Source organism: Calonectris borealis, chromosome 26, assembly GCF_964195595.1.
Source record: "Calonectris borealis chromosome 26, bCalBor7.hap1.2, whole genome shotgun sequence".
NCBI lineage: Eukaryota > Metazoa > Chordata > Aves > Procellariiformes > Procellariidae > Calonectris > Calonectris borealis.
The window spans coordinates 5,945,297-5,965,648 of record NC_134337.1 but is presented as its reverse complement, the minus strand read 5'-3'; the positions used below and the strand labels follow the sequence as shown (position 1 = coordinate 5,965,648).

General features: G+C 43.2%; 1 protein-coding gene across 1 annotated transcript; it reads left to right on the top strand.

Annotated features, from left to right (window-relative positions):
• The first annotated feature begins 1,404 nt into the window (after nt 1-1,404).
• Nucleotides 1,405-14,029, top strand: PM20D1 (peptidase M20 domain containing 1). The gene is made up of 13 exons (XM_075174092.1): nt 1,405-1,624; nt 3,001-3,087; nt 3,683-3,915; nt 5,357-5,443; nt 6,258-6,391; nt 6,835-6,954; nt 7,723-7,798; nt 8,032-8,093; nt 8,347-8,425; nt 9,539-9,610; nt 10,468-10,636; nt 11,355-11,454; nt 12,291-14,029. The coding sequence occupies exons 1-13, from the start codon at nt 1,420-1,422 to the stop codon at nt 12,418-12,420; spliced, it is 1,554 nt and encodes a 517-aa protein (XP_075030193.1). The 5' UTR covers nt 1,405-1,419; the 3' UTR covers nt 12,421-14,029.
• The last annotated feature ends 6,323 nt before the right edge of the window (nt 14,030-20,352 follow it).

Here is a 20,352-nt window from a genome sequence, read left to right as displayed (position 1 = left end):
GGAAGAAGAAACTATCCTACAGTAGCTAATCAATAATTCTGTATCTCTGAGGTGGCATCACGTTAAATGAGGAAAACTCCAATTTCCAGTTCTTCATTCAAGGTTAATTACAGGAGGCTGATTTCAGAGTCTCGGGGCCTGACAGGCCAAACGCAGGAAGCCTCAGAGCAACAGACCGTGTATAAAAAATAGATTGTATTTCTTGAAGTTCCTACAAGCATGATGGATGGGATGTCAAGAGAGATGGCTTAAAAGCAGCCACGCTGACTATATGCTCTGCGATTCTGATGACCTAGGAAGAAGGATACCTCATTTCTGTAGCCACGGGCCAATTCTGGCAGTAAATGTAATGTCAGTGGGCAAATGGCATTGTTGGAGGCACAATGTGGCCAGTTCAAAGTCTTAATTTCCAAGTGCCTGGGCAAGACAATTAGGGAAGCTCAAATTCATGCTGGGGTAGAAAAACTTTGATTTCCAGTGTCACTTTATTGCTCTTAAAGTAACAGTGATGTTGATGTGTAATGGCTCTGAAGCCTTACTTGATAAACGCATGATGTATAACCAGCTCAGAAATGTTTGTAATTTATTTAATTTAATATTGGTTTCGTTCTTTTTTGATAATAAAGAATGTGTGAACAATCATCTGCTGCTTCTGCTGATTCGAGAGCAGGCTTTCCATGGCAGCTCCCATCCGGTATTAAGCGTCTCAGGACAGTTTACGCCACAGGAAGATAGGATAAATCTTCAAATTCAGTACAAGGCAGCTGTAAGGAAGGACACAACAATTTTTCCATCGTGCTCCCTGGTGAAACCAGGCAAGAAATAACGTGTTTTGAAAACCAGGCGGATTTAAACCCTCTCAGGAGTGGGGCTGGCACACCCCAGGGCACACCACCGAGCCCGACTCAGGCCCGTCCCTCGGCCTGGTCCCCACCGGCATCCTCCTGCCCGACTTGTGGCTCTCGCCACCTCCCTGAACCTGGGCGTTGTCCCCACGGGCACCCCTTTTCCCCGCCAAGCACCCCGTCATTTTGGGAGCAGCATCCTGAGACCCAGCGCTCTCAGCCTCCCAGCAGGCTCCAGGCATGGCCGAAGCCAGGGTGAAGGGTCATTCCCATTATTGCTTGCTGCTGTGGGTACCGGACACCGTTCGCCACGGCTTCTAAACCCCTCGAGACAAGAAATACGCGATTTCACGGAGGGGAGAAAGAACCAACCCGCCCCTCCCACCCGCCCGCCGCCATTTCAAATGTGGCGCGGCGCAGAACTACAACTCCCAGGAGCACTCGCGGAGAGGGCGGGTCCAAGCCGCCCATTGGTCATCCTCGGGCGGGTGCGTGACGATTGGCGTTCGGCCACGCCCGTCCGCTCCTCAGCGGGGCGGACGGCGGCGGCGGCGGCGGCCGAAGTCCATCGGGGATGGCGGGCGGGAGCGGGCGGCGGCGGGCGGCGGCGTGGGCCGCGGGCCTGGGGCTGTGCGCGGCGCTGCTAGCGCTGCTGGCCGCCGTGCTGCTCCGCGCCTACGTCCTGCGCGCCCCGGCGATCCCGCGGCTGTGGGCTCGGCGTGGCAGCACCGCCGCCTTCAGTGCTGGCGAGAGGCTGGAGCTCAAGGAGGCGCTGCGAGGTGAGGGGGCCTGGCGGGCCGCCCTGGCTGGCCTCACCCTCCCGGCCCACCGGGCCTCCTCGGGGGCCTGCAGCCTGTGTGCCCCCCCGCCCCAGGGTCAGGGGTTCTTGCCGGCCCCCTCTTTCCCCGGCGTCGCGGCTGGGGCGTCCCGAGCTCGCCCCGGGGCCGTGGCGACCCTCTCCACAGGGAGAGAGGCTGGCATCAAGGGCCGGCCGTGGGACATGGGTGGGAACGGGGCAGCAGTGAGGAAGTACGCTTCCTCAGGTGCTTTCCCCTGGGAGCAAACAGATTGTTTATTCTTCTGAAGCCCACTTTCATCCCATGTTGATTTTCTTATGTGTTTCCCTTTTGTACACGCAGAATGCTCCAGGCACCCTGTGACTGAATTTGCTAGGCAGCTCTTTGTCCACTGGATAAATCATTGTCGGTTTATTTTTCTTGCTTGCTTGTTGGTTGAAACCTTGCACACCACTTCGCTGCAGGCAGCCTGTAACAAGTCGGGGTGTGTCTGTGCTCTCTGACACAGTCTTCTGCCGAAGACTTTGAGGGTATTTAGATCTCATGAGGGTTGGCAGTTTGCAGGAAACCACAATCTGGCGTGAAGCAGTGGTCCTTGACTGTTCAAGTAGGGATTGGGTTCTGTAAATCTCCTGTTGTTGATTTGGAACATTTATTGCCTAGCAAATTCTGCTTACATACTTTTTAATGAGAAAATGCAGGGGTATGAGACATACTTATTTCTGTGCTGCTTCTTGAATAACACGACCTTTAAAAGAATCTGTAACTTCACTTAACAGATGCTCTTAGAAAGGGCAGCTGTGACTGGGACTAAGTTGCACCCAAACAGTGACTCGATGTTGGAGAGCAGCCTTGTCTGACCCTGTTTAAATGACAGGGCAGACTAGAAGGAGCAACAAAAGACCTGTCTGTTTATAAATCATTAAGGGTTGGAGCAGTATGAAAGAAGGTGCTATAACAGTTTTGCCATCACAACCTGATTTACTATTGAAAAAGAACCTTGAACTGCCAACTAAGCTGCCTGCTTAGCTGCCAGAATAGTTTATGGCTATGAGGAGTCAGTTCACCCTAGCAAAATGCAGCTGCTTCTGGACAGTAGCATTTCTAGCAATATCATTCAACACTTTAGGATGAAAAATGGAGTTGAAGTAACTAGAGAAATACCTTGGCTGAAACGGGAAGGAAATACCGGTGTGCTGCATGTGCACAATTTAGTTGAACTACATCAGTCTTTTTTGATAGTGGCAGCTCTTACTATCCTGTGAAAGAATCTTTAAAGCCTGGAAAATGTTCAGGAACATAAGTATTGTTGGACTGATTTCAGTGTCAAATGATTTCTATTTTGTATTTCATTGAAGGTGCTATTAAAATCCCAACTGTTTCCGTATCTCCAGAGGACTTGAATACAATTGCCATGGCAGAATTTGGGAATTACATTCAGGAAGGTACTAAACTTTCATTCACCGCAATCTTTGTTGCCCAATTTTATTTTTGTAAACAAATTGAAGAGAGAGTATATGATTCTTGAATATAATGGAGCAGATTTTTATTTTGTTTTTCCTCAAGAAAGGACTGGCAAAAATGGCATGCGTAGGTCACCTCTGCAACAGCGTACTTTGGTGTAGCAATGAGCAAAGCTAGAACAGAGAAGGTTCAAATGTCTTTTTGCAATGGTGGGTTTTGGTCCTTGAGATAGTTAAATGACCTTGCCATTTAAAAAAAAAAAAAAAGGAGGAAGATTACCCCTGCTTCAGCCTGCTCTTTTGGCAGTCCCATCGTTGCTACCTGCAAAACAGCTGCAGCACTGGTGCACAACAGTTCCTGGTTTTCCTTAGGGAAGTCTTAAATCCAAAGTGAGGTGGATTGGTAGAAGGTGAGAATGAAGCTGCACATCTGAAGCAAATTTGTTTGTGGTCAGTCTTATTTACAGTGCTCCCCTTGAGGCTAAATAGATGACTACTCTATGGAGTATATAATGATAAAATTGGACATTATTGTTAATTTTTCTTTTTCACGTGTTTTTAATTTTTTTCTTAACAGTCTTCCCGGCTGTATTTTCTTCAAAGTTCATTCAACATGAAATTGTTGGGAAATACAGCCATCTCTTTACTGTTCAGGGCTCTAACCCTGAAATGATGCCCTATATGCTGCTTGCACACATGGATGTTGTGCCTGCTCCCCCAGAGGGCTGGGATTTCCCTCCTTTCTCAGCTGCAGAGCACGAAGGTTTCATCTATGGACGAGGAACGCTGGATAACAAAAACTCTGCCATAGTACGTCGTCTTGGTAATATCATTTCAGAGAGATACAAAGCCTGAAAAAGGCAGAATGGAGGAATCTATTCTCTTGAGATTTACTGTATTGTCTCTCTTGCCCCTCTTTAAATGCTGGATGTTAGTGATAAATTCCTAAGCCCTGCGTTTTTCTCCCAACTTTTCCTAGAGATGAAGTAGAACATTCTTTTATTATTGAAGAGAGAAAGTTAAAGCTCTTAGAAGATACAAAAAAACATATTCACAGATGCAGATGTATTTGGTTAAATGCCATATTTAAATTTTATGTCAAATTCTGTGTTTGAAACCAGGAATAGACCTTTTTTTTCCCAGGCGTCATATGGGCATTCAAAGCCAAACTTGGCCCTTTGAAAAGGCTTGAGTTTCAAAATAAACAATGTTTGTTTAATATTATAGTCAAATAACCTTGTATCTTTTATTATCTAGTCTGTGGCAGAACAAATAGTTGTTGGACTAAGTACATTTGGGAGGAATAAAGTACAAAAAAGATGGATCCGTGAAGGTTTTCTCATTTGGGAAAAGGTTGATGGAAAAATTAATAAGGAAAACAGTCCTTTGTGACTTGCGAAGATTACTTCCATGACAGCCCTGTATTTAAATTTAAACAGATGTTTAGCAAACCAGTGTCACAGATGCTGTGGCTACTTAGTATGGCATAGGCCATACTCCTAGAAAATTTCTTCAAATTGTTTAATCATCAATTTCAAAGCCTTGCAACTTAAAACTTGGTTTTGGTGCTTCCTTCTACTGTGAACTGCAGAAGTAACTCCACAAATGGACAATAAAATTCAACAGTTTCAGTGAACATGGCAAAAATGGGTGCTGACAAGGTAGTAGCAATATAATTTTGGCTGAAATGTAAAAAATTAACTGGCTTAAATTGAAAAAAACAGGTGAGATGGAAAAATGTGGCAAATGGTTGATTTAATTTCTCATTCTTCAGTTTAAGTTTCTCGTTCTTCTGTTTCTGTCTTCTTAGCACTTCTTGTACAAAACATATTGCTTATTAAAATGAATGGATTTGGTAGCTCAAGTCAGAGCCAAACTGTGTGTAAGATAGACAGTTTAAAGGAACAGTGAATTCCTTGGATAATTATAACTCTGTCATGCTTCCTGTGCTGTTTGTCACTGACTTCATCAGTAGCAAGAACAAGCCTACACTGTATTTTGTGTATGTACGCTGACACTGTAGCACACTAAGTCTTAAGCATTATTGATCAAAAATGTTGCAGTGTGTTTTCCAGAGAATATGAATATAATCAGTAGGAGTTGTAGAAATAAAAGCTCAACTGTGAACCCAACAAAGTTTCCTTAAGGGCTCTGCATGCATCATGTTTATTTTACGTTACATTGCATTCTTTTACATTTATTCACGTAACACAGAAGAATAGTACAATATATTCTGCTTTTTTTTCTGCAGGGTATTCTGCAAGCTCTAGAATTTCTGCTGAGAAGAAATTACAGACCCCACAGATCTTTCTATGTTGGCATTGGACATGATGAAGAGGTATTTTCTTTCATTTCATCAAAACAACTAATTGTTTGCATTGTTCATGTATGTAACAAGGCTTAATTTTTAAACATTGTTTAGCTAGAAAGTCTTTCCTGTTTTTCTTGGTTATGTGGGTAGATACTTTGTCAGGCTTGTGGTCATAGTTATATATTGATTGTTTGGCTTTAAGTGACATTGACAAAGGGTTTGGTGTGATGAGCAAAGAGAAAAGAAAACAGTAGAGTGTTATTTCAAATTCTTTTCTGCATGGAAGGTGCAGCAGGAGTCACATTTTGGAGTATATATAATACGTGAAAAGCTGGCTTAAGATTTACATGGTTGTTGCAAATGATCAGGAAGAGCTAACAAAAATATTCCACTTTTGTTCTCGGTATACCCACTAGTAAACAGTACAAAAAGACAGGTGAGATGGTTTTGTTTATTAATTTTCAAATTATAAAGACAATGAATTTTTAATAGTTAAAATGAATACCTCTTTAAAACGGCTAATTAATCTGTGGAGCTTATAGCTCTGAGATATCACTGTGTCCAAGAACTAGTAGGATTCAAAGCAACATTCAGTGACTCATGAATGAGAGCATTCCTCAATATGAATGTAAATTCATCTGCTACTAGGCCGTTAACAATCTCCAATGAATTTTGCTAGGAAGAATCTTTGATCGACGTGTTGCTCTAGAGCTGTTCATGAGGAGATTTCTTGCATTCTTTGCATTGTAGCACTGGTCACTGTCAACAGCAGGATGTTTTCCAGTATTCTTCCCAATGCTGTGGCTTAATCTGACCAGCTCCTCTGACTGGATTCTTACAGGTGTTTGGTCGGAAGGGAGCGATGAAGATTGCAGCTCTGTTGGAAGCTAGAGGAGTGAAACTCTCCTTCTTACTAGATGAGGGAAGCGCAATACTAGATGGCATCATCGCGGGGGTGAAGAAGCCAGTAGCTGTGTAAGTAAGAGAGAACATAATTGACCATGATGAAAGTGATCTATTTTCAATAATTATTTTGTGAGGAATGAGCTTGCTAATATCAATAAAATACATTTTCAAGGCAGGTAGCAGTGTTGGTGTTGCTAAAGCTACAGCAGTGGCACAAAGTGTAAGCAAAGGACCTTCAGTGTTTGCTTGCTGTCCATCACAGCTGTGCTGACAAAAGCAGAACATTCCGCTTAGCTAGTGCAAGCACGCTAATTGTATGCTGTACAGTCTGCTCCCTGGAGAAGCAGCCAAGACATCAGTCCTCCAGACATTTAGAGATTGTGTTAAGGATTTGTTGTTGCTGCTTCTTTGGTGTTTTTTATGATACTAAAAATGTGCAGAGTAGTTCTTTTTACCTATGGTCTGTGCATGTGTGTTTGGAGTTGCATTAATCATTTATTTATCATGACCAGAATTGCTATCACAGAAAAGGGTTCAATAACACTGAACTTCACCGTGGAAAAAGAGCCAGGACATTCATCCTTTCCTCCTAAGGAGACAAGTATTGGCATTCTTGCAGCAGCGATGTCCAGGTGAGAGCTTCCCTGTCATCTAATGTCAAAGACAAGTCAAGCAGGCTCCTAAGTCACTGATATGTGACTTTCTTTTTTAATATTTGTTTTTAGAGTATTTTGCAAATTCCCCTTATATATTTGAAATTGAAGTTTGTAGCTCACTTTGAAGGGCAGAAATGCAATCCCCAGCAAAGGGACAATTGCTGAATGTTTGGAGTGTCTTTTCACTTCAGCTGTTCCTAGTGTCAGTTGATTCCTTAAAACCAAGACAATGGGTACATCATGATGTCTATCATAATTTACTCTGTAGCGATAGAGACTGCTTTGTTTGGGTTGCAGAATTTCTCTGGAATTCATCCTTGCACATACCTGCTACCTCTAGCTGGTAATTATCCAAGCCAATAAACATTGTGTAAAGTCAGGACATGACTGGGTAAATCTTCTCATTACGTGTCTCTGTAGATATCAAATTGGCTAATAAATACTTATTTTAGAAAAACTTAATATGTACAGATATGATGGAAGTTGGAGTAATATTTTTATAGATTCCCATGTATTCTTTATAAGAATCAGGCAGCTGTTCTTGAAAGAAAATCTTTGCATGTGACTGGAATGCCCAGAAATCTGTCACGGAGCTGTGCTCGCAGATTTACTTACCAGGAGAGGAAAGTGTGATTGTGTCTCAAATACATAGATACATTTCACAAATCAAATTCCTATCAACCTTCTGGAGCAATAATAGCCAGAGATTTTTTAAATTTCAAATGTTGATTTTCTTTGTTGTAGGCTGGAGCAGAATCCCTTACGCAATCTGTTTGGCCATGGGCCAGAACTCATGACTATAGAGCACCTTGCATCAGAGGTGAGGAAAGAACTATAATTTCATTCTCAGATTTTCATATTAATAAGTAAAGAGTAACCCAGCATATGAATTTAGAGCACAGTTACGTATTTCCTGGAAAGGAGAAGACTTAAGCTGTTCTTTCTCCCAGATAATTGTTTCTGCTGGAATTGTTTCAACCATAGCCAAGTGACTACACTGTCTTCTTGAAAACTAGAAATTTTCTGACTTGTCGTTTTGTTTCTTCCACTTAGTTCAGTTTTCCTCTCAATCTCATCATGAGCAATCTATGGCTGTTTTCACCTATTGTCAGCAGGTAAGAAAATATATCCTTGATGAATACTCCCAGCCTCTCACCCTTAAAAGGTGAAGACCACTAGCCATTTCTAGTCTTCCCAGGAAATCAGTTATACCATTTCATAGTTTAGACAATGTCAGTGCTTTACTGTTAATCACCACTTTGTTAATTGAATAGGCCATCATGCAGCTTATTGCCTATGTAATTGTGGTGCTTATGTTTTATCAATATTACACTCCTTTGAAACATGGTTTTTCTTCTTTTTTGTAAGAGTTCTTGCCTGGAAACCTTCCACCAATGCCTTGATTCGAACTACTACAGCAGTCACGATGTTTAACGCAGGAATCAAGGTAGCTTCATTTTGATTTTTCTCCATGTAATACGATGAGATAATTAGGACATTTGGTTTCCACCTATTTATATGCAGTTATAAGATCAGTACCGGCCCTGGTCTCAGACCCTGTGTGGTGTCACCACCAGTCTCATTTTTACTTGGCTAGGATTTAGCTACAGTTGAAAATTACTTCTTTCAGAAGTGTCTGATCTCTGCCACAAAAAGATCTATGTAAACTAGTGTTAATAGTGTTAAGATTGTTTACATTTTAGGATGTAAAGAGTGTTTTCTATGTAATCATACAAAGTATTGATGGCAGTATCTGAAACTATGTCACAGTCGTAAACACTTCCCTAGCCCAGGTGGGATCTTCTGTTTGTGAGCACGGGTCTGGCGTTTACCTTCATTCGAGTAGGGTTAGTGTGCACCTTGGACTGAGAGATAACAGGTTCTGGCTGATACAGCCAGATCTTGCCCTGATAAGGAGGTGTAGCTATCCAAAAATACTGTAGCCCTGGCCGTTCGGTGTGTCCCTGAAAAAATCTGATACTGAAAAGCATCACTGGACAAGAAAACAAGATACAGTGGCTGAACAGTGACACTGAGTGGCCAGGAGAGAAGTGACACCCTGGTTTCTTGGGTTTTTTTCGAAAGATTATACCTTTTTTGTTTAACAAAATTATAACTATTCATTCTGTAGAAAAGAAGAGTTTTGTGTCTTCAGTAAGATCATTTGTTAAGCGACTTATATGTCTCATACTTAAGGAAAAGTAATATGACAATTAGGAAAAAATATTGCTTAAAAAAAACCAACATAAACTTTCAGAATTTCTCAATATAAAGCTTCTGAAGGGAGAGGGTTTATGTTTATCGCAAGAGGAAAACTTCTATATAACAGCTAACTTCATTTTTGTTGAAGCGATGAATATCTGGTTATGTAGTTATTTGCACTATAGGTGAGATATTACAATATTTTAGCACAGAGTACGGAGAGATACCACACTTAGTGGAAACAGAGTGAAGCATTACTGTGAGGCCTGGAGTTGTTTTGAGCAGTTTCTGAGTTTACAGTTGGCATTCTAATCTGTTTTTAACTTCCTTTTAAGTTTTGCTCCTTCCTTTTTTCTAGATAAACGTCATCCCATCTTCTGCAAAAGCAACCGTGAACTTCCGGATCCACTCTGCAGAGAAGGCCGCTGAGGTACTTACTGTACCCCCCGATGCGGGGCTGTTCTCCATCCCTTTCTGAGCAGAGTGGCACTGGGCCATTTGTGGCAGCAGATCTGTTCTATACGATTACTCTCTTCCTCTCTCCCTGTATTCATACAAGCAGTGGAAGGGCAAGATTTGGGAATTACTCCTCTATGGAGGTTGTCAGAAACACAGCTTATCTAATGTCTTTTCTCCTCCTTTGAGATGGATTGCAAAGTGTGTCATTTACTATGGCTTCTGAATGTGGAGCAGAGCAAGAGGCAGGCCAAACTTGGAAGCATACCTTGCAGTTATATTGAGCAGATTTCAAAAGTCTTTTTGTGCCAAAGAGCACATGGATCGTATGTGATTATGGAATGGAAGTGTTAAGGTTTGTGACCTGTGAGAATATGGGAGTCTTGCACAGTTCAGTAGGTATGGCATGCCTGTCCAGCCAAGGACAGCTGTGAAACATTGTCAGAAAATAGCATCTTCCCTTCCCACGCCTTTGCTGGAAGTTTATCTTTCTGGAAGCTTTTTCTGGATTCTTTATTTGGATGACCCAACTACCAAGTAGCAGCAGGTTCACCATGTGCCTTTCAGGATGAAAGCAGTCCAGGAATACCTTGAGACAGTGATGTGCATCTGATTGCACTAGGGAAAAAAATTAGCTTAAGTATCAGCCATCCACTGAGTAAGAGGAAGAGAGACTGCCACACAGTTTCAGTCCTAACTATGCATCTGTATTTGCAGCCACAATTGGCAGTTCAAGGACAAACGTTTTCTGGCAAGTGGAACATTTGCTGAATCTAGAAGGGATGCTCTCTCATTTCTTTTGCTTATTTAATCTCTGTGTTTTACCCATAGGTGCTAGAGATAGTTAGAAACACTGTTGCTGATGACAGAGTGAAGATTGATGTAGTAGAGGCCTTTGACCCACTCCCCATCAGTCCTTGGGATGACCAGACATTTGGAGTCCATATTTTTCAAAGAACCATTCTGGATACTTTCCCAGATGTTGACAGTGTAGTCCCAGGTAACAGCAAGCACATGATGATTATTGTTTCCTCTCCAGCTTCCGCCCTGCTTTTCTCTCCCCCATCCCCCAATATTGACTTCTTTCCATTTTCTGTGTATTTCTCCACCCCAGCTGTTAACTACTGGAAACAGCTGTTTTTTCCTCTTTTTATTCCATTCCCTCTTTATGTTTTAAAGTTTTAATGTTGTTTTTTAGTAGTGGAAGTAAAAAAGCAAACAGGAAACTGACAGAAACAATGAGCCTTGAATTTGACTCTCTGCACATACAAAGGAATCTCTTCAGGGAAGAAAGAAATTGTGAGGGAGAGTAGGAGGTCTTCTTGCTTTAGCTCTTCTTTTATTGTTTTCATAGCTGGCAAAGCCATTCCTGCTTTTCTGTATTGTTCCTTATGATCCCAGCCCCTTCCCTTTCTTGCAGCTCCTTCCTAGTTCTGTAGTGTTTGTTGGACTGCAGTTTGAAGCTTAAACTTTTGTGGAGGCTGAGTATTGTGGCTGTTCTTAGAATGACTGAATTGTGTGTTCAGGTCCTCCTGTTCACGAAGGAGAGAATGTTCTTCTTCCAGGACGTACCAATAAACTGTTTCCAGTGATTTTGCTTTTGGTGTAGCTAGGGGTTATATAGAACTGTTATCAGATGCCTTTCCTTTCTCCTGGGAAAAGTGTGGGTCATTAAAATGCTGCTCTTGTGCTAAGTAAACCTGAGGTTTGTTTTCCAGGCACATGTGTTGGAAACACAGACAGCAGGCATTTCACTAACGTCACAAATGCCATTTATCGATTTAACCCACTGCTCTTGAAATCAGATGATCTTCCCAGGTACTGTATTCTGTCTGCATGTGGGCAGCTGTTTGGGGTGGGGACTAGAGAAAGAGAAAATCGATATGCGTTAGGCAGAAGAAGGAAACCCAACCTTGTATACCTTGGCATGGTGGTGGTGTTGCCTCACATTTTGTTAGGCCACCCATTTCCTGCAGATTTGGGTGCTACACAAATAGGGGACGGTAGTTACACTGGGAGGGTGTTAGCCCTTACTCTTCTTTACTTCAAATGCAGACAAGACCTCATTTAGGTGTCCCATTCAGTAGTACAGCAGTGCTGTGAAGCTGACTGGGTCCTTTATATAGTGCAGCAGTGTGAAAGGTGTGGTTCTGGTAGTTGGCCTTGTTTAAGAGATTTATCCGTATGTTTGGACACATGCCGCTCTGAATTTATTTGTTCCTTGAAGCTGGAAGTTTGGTTTCCTGGGGTAAAGTGATAACAAAGAACATCATCATGCAAGGGATTGTTTGTTTATTCAGCATGTCACAGATTTGGCATTTTATTGAGGTGCAGATGATACGGGAGTAGAGTGTTCTCGTAGCTGTGCAGGACAGTGACATAAATGGCCAAGAAATGGGCAGAGAGCTGGAATACTGTTTTTTCTTTTCCACATACACTGTGGACTTAATTGTTGTGCTCTGAGCCTTAGAATCAGTAAATTTGGTTGGCCTGAGGAACAGACATTGCAGTTACAGTGCAGTATTTGGTGTATATTGCTGTATTTTTATGTTATGCGTTGCTTTATGAAGTGAACAGGCAACTAGGGTGCTGGCTATATGCAGGTGGGTCACAAATGCACACTGGAATGAAAAACATTCTTCTCTTTCTACCAGGATCCATGGGTTGAATGAGAGAATCTCAGTTGAGAATTACGAGAAGCAGGTCGAGTTCCTCTTTCAGCTGATTAAGAACTGTGACATTGACAAGCTTCCGGAGCCTCACGCCAACTCCCACGAGCTGTGAGAAACACACCTGAGAAGAGCATCTACTAAGGTGGATTCTGGGATGGTAGGGGTCTGGGCCATAAGATGCAGTTGTGTGTTGCATATTGAGCTATGTCTGGAATTTGGTTTTTGCATATTGTGGTTTACATACAGATGGTAAAACTGCTGGTTGCTGCTTTAGGCAAATGTACAGTTTGCAGAAAGTGGTAAGAACCTGGATAAAACATAACAAATAACCCTGATTTCTGTTCCTCCCTGGTCTGACATGCAGCCATTAATCTGATGGTATTAATTTTTTCAGCACTTTCTTTAAGCGTCTGAAAATGGTAGTCACTTAAAAATCTAAGCTATAATCAGCAGTCACTCACCCAGCAGTAGAAGAGGTGAATCTTCTTATGTGTGCTTTTGACAAACTTGTTTTATACAGTTAATTGATTTTTCACAAATGATGTGTCTGTCAAAAGCTCACATGACGGGTTTGTGGCATGGTGTGGGTTTCATGTAATTGGTAGAGTTACCCTAAGAGTTTGCTGCACCGCTGCTTGGTATGGGCTTCTTCCCCAGGTGATGCTCTCAACCAGCATCAATGGTGCTCTCAACCAGTGTCAATGTTAACTTGGTACTGCTAAGTTCTCCCATGCATGCACTGATTTCTGACTGTTTTAAAATACTGGCCTCCAGAAGACCTAGCTATGTTGCTTTAACTGATGTTGCTCTGATCTCAGAGGTGCTGAAAACTTTTCTTCCTGTCTTTTCAGTGACTTTTTTTTTTTCCTCTTTCACTCTTTGGTATGGCCCAGGGTATGTTGTGCAGCTGAGTGTCAGAATAAGGAATTGCAGCTTTCAGTAAGAAACTAAATCTGTGTTGTCTGCTCGTATATATTCTTTTTTCACTGAATCAGTTTCTGTGGTGTATGTTTCTCTTTTGTTCCTCTGAGAACTTGATTGTGAACGATGGTGAAGCCTGTCAGCTTCTTCCAGGTCAGCAGGAGCAGAGAGTCTTTGTTCCCTCACTGCCTATGCAAGCAGTTTTCACTTCACTGCAGCACTTCTGTTGCCTCAGCTCTTTGGGAATCCTAGTGTAGACAGGCCATTGATGTTGACCCTGTTTCATCTTGCACTTCTTGCACTAGCATGCCTATCTTTGTTAGCACTAAAGGGTTAAGCATTTTTTTGGCCTTGATAGTCTCTTTAGTTGGAGTTACCATTATTAATTAAACAAAGAAAGAATTAAGAACCAGATGTTAGCCAAAGTAAAGACTGGCTGAAAACTGCTTTCTTTTTACTGACTTGCAGGCTGTGTGCTGTAGGTACTACTGCAACTCCTCCTGTTGCACTGTTGCAGAGTTGTGTGTCTCTTTTTCAGAGTTTGAATTATACACTGGAATGGGTGGTTGTTCTGCTCTAAATTCATATTGTAAAATGTACGGGAATGTACAGGAAATACCCTGAAACGTATCCTGAAAAACAGTGATGGAACTGTGATTCCTATTCTTTCCGTTCACTGTTCTCTATTTATTTGCAGTCTGATCTTATCAGTATGGCCAATGGGCTAAAACTGTATCAATCTACTAAATAATTGAAACCAGAATGGCATTTTCATCTAATAAAACAAGGAATGCAGATTCTTTTCTGATTATTATTTAGTCTTTCTGTGTAACCGTATAATTGCAATGAAGTCATTTCCACACCTGATTCTACACTAGAGCAAGTCATAAAGTTTCCATCAAAACAAATCCACATATTTTCCAGCCTGCTTTAATCTTTGCACCCTCCCTGGTGCTCCCCTTTCTATACAAAATTAGCTAACTCTGTTTATGCATTATTGGGTAGTAAATAGCTTGCATCTTTTACGGTTTATTGCATTTTGTCTGTGTGCCCTAACGTTATTAATTTGTTTAGCCACATGTCTATGGCTCTTTTGTGAAGGTGTCATTCCTCTTGCAAACTCCCATTGCAGACACGGCAAAAGCGATGTGTCAGGGTGCAGCACAGAATAAAATACGTTCCCCGGGAGTGGGAGATGGAGGAAAGTTTTTGTTTTTTTTTTTTTCCTCTGGCAAGTCTCTATAAAGACAACTGAGTCTAAAGCCTTCACTTTGACTATGGCAGTAGGGGGCCAATATTGTTTAACATCTTCATTAATGACCTGGGTGATGGGACAGTGCATCCTCAGCAAGTTTGCAGATGATGCAGAACTGTTGACTCACCCGATGGTTGTGCTGCCATTCAGAGGGACCTCAACAGGCTGTAGAAATGCGAAAACAGGTCTCATGAAATTCAGCAAAGGGAAATGCAAAGTCCTGCACCTGGGGAGGAATAACCCCGTGCTGGGGACTGGCTGGCTGGAAAGCAGCTTTGCAGAGGGGGACACAGGGGTCCTGGTGGACAAGTTGAACGTGAGCCAGTAACGTGCCCTGGAGGCAAAGGAGGCCAAGAGCGTCCTGGGAGTAAAGGTTAGATGATGTCCCGAGGTCCCTTTCTAACTCCACGGTTCTGTGATTCTGTTGTAGGGCACAGGTTGCAAAAATCCTAACTTGGGTCATGCTGTTGTGCAGTGCAGGCTGTATTGTGGTATGGAAGGAGAGATTTGTTGCCTGTTGTAATAGCAAATGGGTCCTAAAGACATAAAGCATCCTTTGTATTTTAGTAATCTCCAAAAATCAATCACCTCTGTGTTTTGGTGAGGATTGTTTCTTTAAAGGACATTCATTTGGAGATTCATTTTGCTGCTGAAGGAAAAGTGAAGGGCAAACAGCGCTGAGAAGGCAGGGTTGTTTTTGGCAGGTACTGTGCAAATGTGTGCCATGAGGTTTCGCTAATGCAGCTTGTTGCAGAGCCTCATTAAGTGCTGCTCATCAGCCAGTGCTGAAATCGTGCAGTGCCTCTGCATTGAGTAAATGTTCAACAGAGCTTTAGTGCAACCTGAAGCCACTAAACTGAAGTGCTTGAAACAGACCTATCTTGTGGGATCCAGTGCTGAAAAAGCACGTTCCCCACCTCTGCCCATTTTTTCCAGTCACTTCTGATAATCGTCTGTGCTTTTTTCCGTGCAGCAGCTTTGTCCTTCGTATTCTCAAGTCTCCTTATTTTATCATATTAGCTGCCATGTCATGCTTATCTGGCACAATTCTGAAGGGTCGCTCAATGATTTGGTATCTGCACACCTCTCCTGACAGAACAGCTTTCTTTCCACCCCATTTTACTGCTCCCATGATATGTTTTCAGAGAATGTCTCTCATCTTGAGTGGTATTTGAAATCTTAGTGTCATCATGTAAATAATAGTGTAAGGATGATGCGCTGGCCTTTTCTGCTAAGATTGTATACAACTTTGCATTGTATGAGTAGTTACTTGATAATGCCAAGTACATCATGAAAACACAGGGTAATAGCTCTGTGAGCTATTCTTTTTTTTTTTTTAAATGAGTCACTGTGCTTTGAGCATGTAGAGCAATTACCTCTGATTCATCAGAGAAGGAAAAGCCTGATTTTCTGCTCTGAAGATACATAACTCGGTGTCATACCTAATGGGGTTTTGAACGCTGTTTGTATTAGTCCAATTCCAGTGTGTTAACCTGTTCCTGTGTTATATCCATGGCAACTTCCTTTTTTCCCCTTCTTAGTAGCCGAGTCTACAAAGCTGCCATTCTTCTGACAACAGTTACTCCAGGTAACATGTCTGTAGTTGTCCGGCCGCAGCAGCCTGCTAGCTAGCAGACCAGCTGATTTAGGGTCATGCGGGCCTGCTACACGATGGAGAAAAGGTCACATTCCACACCTGCATTTTCTAAAGAAAGCTCTGTTGCTGGCCTCTATTTAAAGGGGCTTGGTTTATTTTCAGCCCCAAGTGACCATGGAGAGTTCAGGCACAGAGCTGGAGGAGAATGCAGGAACAAGGTGTTTACAAAGTTGTTTCCTCCAGCCTTGCGTTTGACACTTGCATCCTTGGCTCCTCTTTTGCCATTTTGTTTGGTGTTCCATGGAGCTGGTGAAATCCATTTTCTCAAGCAGGTGCTGTGAAAGCTTCCCCACTCAGCTCAGCCCACGCCACCGAGCCCTAGTCTTATCAGTGCCGTAGAGCAAGACATCCGCTGAGGAATTTGGAGGCTGCTCAGTCATAGCCTGCAGTATCCTTTGCCATTATGGGGAAGCAGTCCTCACCTGTAGCTCAGCCTGTGACCCTTAATCCTGACCTTCAGTGGTCTTCAGTACTGCCTGCTGCTGCCGGGTTGAACCCTGCACGGATTCTTGCCAACGCATTCAGTCCTCATCTGCAGCTCCTCTGCAGAGCTTGCTAGCAGTCTAAAGCTTTTACAGGCATGTTTGTCATTTTAGTCCCCAAATTCAGGCTCTCGCAATAACCCTTTAAAGACACTGTGCTGCCATGACCTGTGAGGTCTCTAGTACAGCATTGGTGGTTGCACGCCAGCATCTCTCAGTGCCCATAGCAAGGCCTAGAGGCGTGCAGAAGTGCTGCCCAGGGAATTATTTTCCTTAACAATACAGTGAAGGCTGTGTGTCATCTGAGTTGCCGTGCAGGGGGCTTGGCTCCGCTTTCCGGTTCCACAGCTTCCCAGGGTAGCAGGGGCGGCAGAGATAAAGAGCTCAGCATGGCGGGGAAGGGAGTGACCTGCTTAACTCAGTGGAGATCACTCTGGCTGATTTAAGAGCTGTGATGGTGGGCCCCAGAGGAAGCTGCAGTCAGTGCTCAGCAGGAAGGAAAATGACCACATGGAAGGGTGGTTAATGCAGGGGGTAGGGGACAAAGGGTAAGTGCTCTTTGTCACTGATGGATTTACCTATGAGTTGGTCAAGGCCTGGGCAGTGGGGTATGAGAAGCAACATGCAAGTCATGTAGCATATCCCAGGAGGCTTTTGCACATCTTTTAATTTATATTTTTAATTCAACACAATTGTGTGGCTTATTGTAGCCATATAAATACCTGGATCACTTGAACACTAATCTTGCACTAGAAAGGCAACCACATGGAGGGGCCTGGCTGCAGCTCAGTTATTTAACTGAGTAACCAAAAAAGCTCCTTCTGGTTCATGGCAGTAATCCTCTTCTCAATGACTGTGCTGACTGTGTGTCAGTGCTGAGGCTCTCTACATGCTCTCTGTCTGGTTACCACAGCTACAACAGGTTATTTTCATGTTTTCTATATGGTGAAGATGATTAGAGAAAGGCAGCAGTGGATTACCATCAGAGATTGATCCAATGGCCAGATAGGAACTCCTCCAGAAAGCCCATAGGAGAAAACCTGAATGTTTTTTTCCAGATTCTATTTGGGCTGTACTACAGCCATTACATCTGTCATGTGCATATCTAAACTATCTTTAAACTTACTAGTTCACCTACTGATCTTAGTCTAGCTTCAGTATAGGTCTGAGTTTAGCCTACTTGACAAGCTGTATAAGTACTCGGGAAAAATAATTATTATTTGCCCTGGAGCACTTTTATCCTTCCAAATCCACTTGGATTTTTAAACATTGTTAGTATAGTACTGCCTAGCTGTATATAGACACGAGAAAAGGTTTATCCAATGTCCTCTTTGGGATTTTGGGAAGTGAGAGGATCTTCATGGAGTAGGAAATAGGGGGGAGTTAAGAAATTATTTTCACTTATACTTTTTTTTAATATCAGTGTCTGCTCTGATCAGTCCAGCAGGCTTGGAGTGTTAGTCCTTTCTTCGGCCTGATTTCTGAATATAAATGAGTTTGCAGCTTGTATCTGGAACAAAGCAGAAATGTGTGGCATGTCCTCAGTCCTCCATGACAGGTGTCCATGCTATCGCTGGGTCAGCAGCTGCCGACACAGGAACCGCCGGCCTCGTGGAACTCAGGAAGCGAGGACCTTTCAGCTTCCCTCTGCCCGATGCTCTCACCTGGCAGAAAGCCCTGGGGATGTACCTGGCTGAGGTTGACCTGTGTTTGTCGCAGCAGGCACAGCACGTGGGTGACACATGAACACAATTGGGAGTGGTGGTCATTTGGACCTTCGGAAAAAGGATAGTGGTGGTTGTTTGCTTCCAGGCTGGTAAAGCAGAACTCCTGTGGTCTGCATTTCTTCTCCCAGATCAGGACCAGATTAGGGTCAGCTGCTGACATTGTTGCCTGCCCTCACGAACTGCTTTTGCTCTGGACTGACATCTGTAGGGGTAAGTCATTATCCATAACCTATTCAGTCTTTGAGTTTGCCTGTTGAGATTCCTGGTTACAAGAAGCTGAGAACTAGGTTCCCTCAGAATCCTTAGTCAAAGGCAGCTGGGGCTCCATTCAGATCAGCATTTAGGTGTGACAGACAGCAGTGGAGAGAGAACAGAGAGCAAAGGGTTTGACAGGACACTGTCAAATTCTATGTTAGATGGGTTTTTTGAGTGACTTTGGCTGAACCACTTTATTTTGCTGGATTCTTCTGTGAAAAGGGCAAAATCATCCCATACACATTGTGGCCTCCTAGGCCTTACTGAGTGCTTGCCCGGGAGTCACGTGGCTGCTGTGAAACACACGGGCACAACATTCCATCATCTACTGTAGCTCAATGGTAAACTCTTTCCTTTTCCAAGCATTTTGTTGCCTTTGGTACCTGCTACCCTGCAACTGGAAACCCGCTTCCTGCTCTTTCATCCTCTTTCTGATCTCTGCGCGTCAACGTTGCTGGTGGGGATTTTATCTATTTCTGTTTTCTTCTCGGGCGGCTTTTGTCTCCGTGCTTCCACTTCCTGAGCGTGCAGCTGGCCGGACTGTTAATCAACAAGGTCACATTTTGGTGCGCGTTGTTTTTAGGGAGGTGGGGGAAGAATGGTTGGTCCGGAGATACGGATTTTCCAAGTCAGGAAGGAAAGATGAAGGCGGAAAGAGCGCCTTACAGACCAGGTTTATTTGGACAAAAGAAAAAGGAGGCTAGGGTTGGAGGCAGGATTTGGAACCCAGCTTGAGTGTGGAACTGTGGTATGGCTTCAGTTACGACATCGTCTCTGTATGTCTCAAGTTTTCCTTGATGTCTCTTTGCCCAGTGTCACAGCAGGAGGTCCTGAGAATTAGTTAAATTACTGTAAATGCTCATCACCCCTTGACATACTGGGTTCACGTAGACTCTGTAGCAGCAGATAGGTACAAAACCCAGTGCACTTTGGCAGTTACTTTATCACAGTGAAAGTGCCACTCTGCTCATCTGCTCCAGAAATTCAACTTTCTTAGAAGAGATGCATTTGCAAAGGTTTTTGGGCCTGAGAAAGTTAGAAAACCTAAGTGGGTTTATCTGAGCTATCTTCATGCTGCTTTATGTAATTATATATCCTGCTCTGCTTCAAGTGTGCCAGTCACCCTTTTCTTCCAAAGCAACAAATATTTCAGGAAAGGAAGCTCCCCGTGCTCAATTTTTAATGTGAGCAGAAAGAAATGAAGTAGCACAGCCCACAGCTTTGGGGGGGGGGTCCTCGATCACAATGGATCTCTTGCTGCCATTGACCACGACTACCTTCATTTCCTTGTTTTGAGAAATGAAGTCACCAGCCCTAGTCACACTTGACTCAGGGTATCTGGGGGGAATGCAGTTCCTGTGCCGCCCTCCCTCTTCCCCTCGCACGCATGCTTGTGTCACAGCGACCGGTATTGGCTCAAGACCTATCTCCAAGGCATGGAGCTGGGGATCACGTAATCACTCCGGGTAATAACTTGCTGTTGACTGTTTCCTGGGAGGAAAGGAAAGGCAGGAAGGAAAAACAACAACTGGTCAAAAGTTCCACTCATGCAAAAAAGAAAAAAAAAAAAAAGGAAATAAAAGGAAAACATGAATCAGAAGAGCTGGTTTCATTCAGGAATACAGAATTCTACAGCGTGATGAGGCACTGACCTCTGTAGCAGGAGTTACTGCTTTTTATGTGTGTGTGTGTTGTGAGGCAGTTTGGTGTAAACAGATGCAAAGTGACTCCATGACAATATTCCTGA

Coding starts and splice junctions, on each gene's coding strand:
- PM20D1 (XM_075174092.1), top strand. CDS start 1,420: ATGGCGGGCGGGAGCGGGCGGCGGCGGGCGGCGGCGTGGGCCGCGGGC. Junction 7,799..8,031: donor TAGAGCACCTTGCATCAGAG/GTGAGGAAAGAA, acceptor TCTTCCACTTAG/TTCAGTTTTCCTCTCAATCT. Junction 11,455..12,290: donor AAATCAGATGATCTTCCCAG/GTACTGTATTCT, acceptor TCTTTCTACCAG/GATCCATGGGTTGAATGAGA.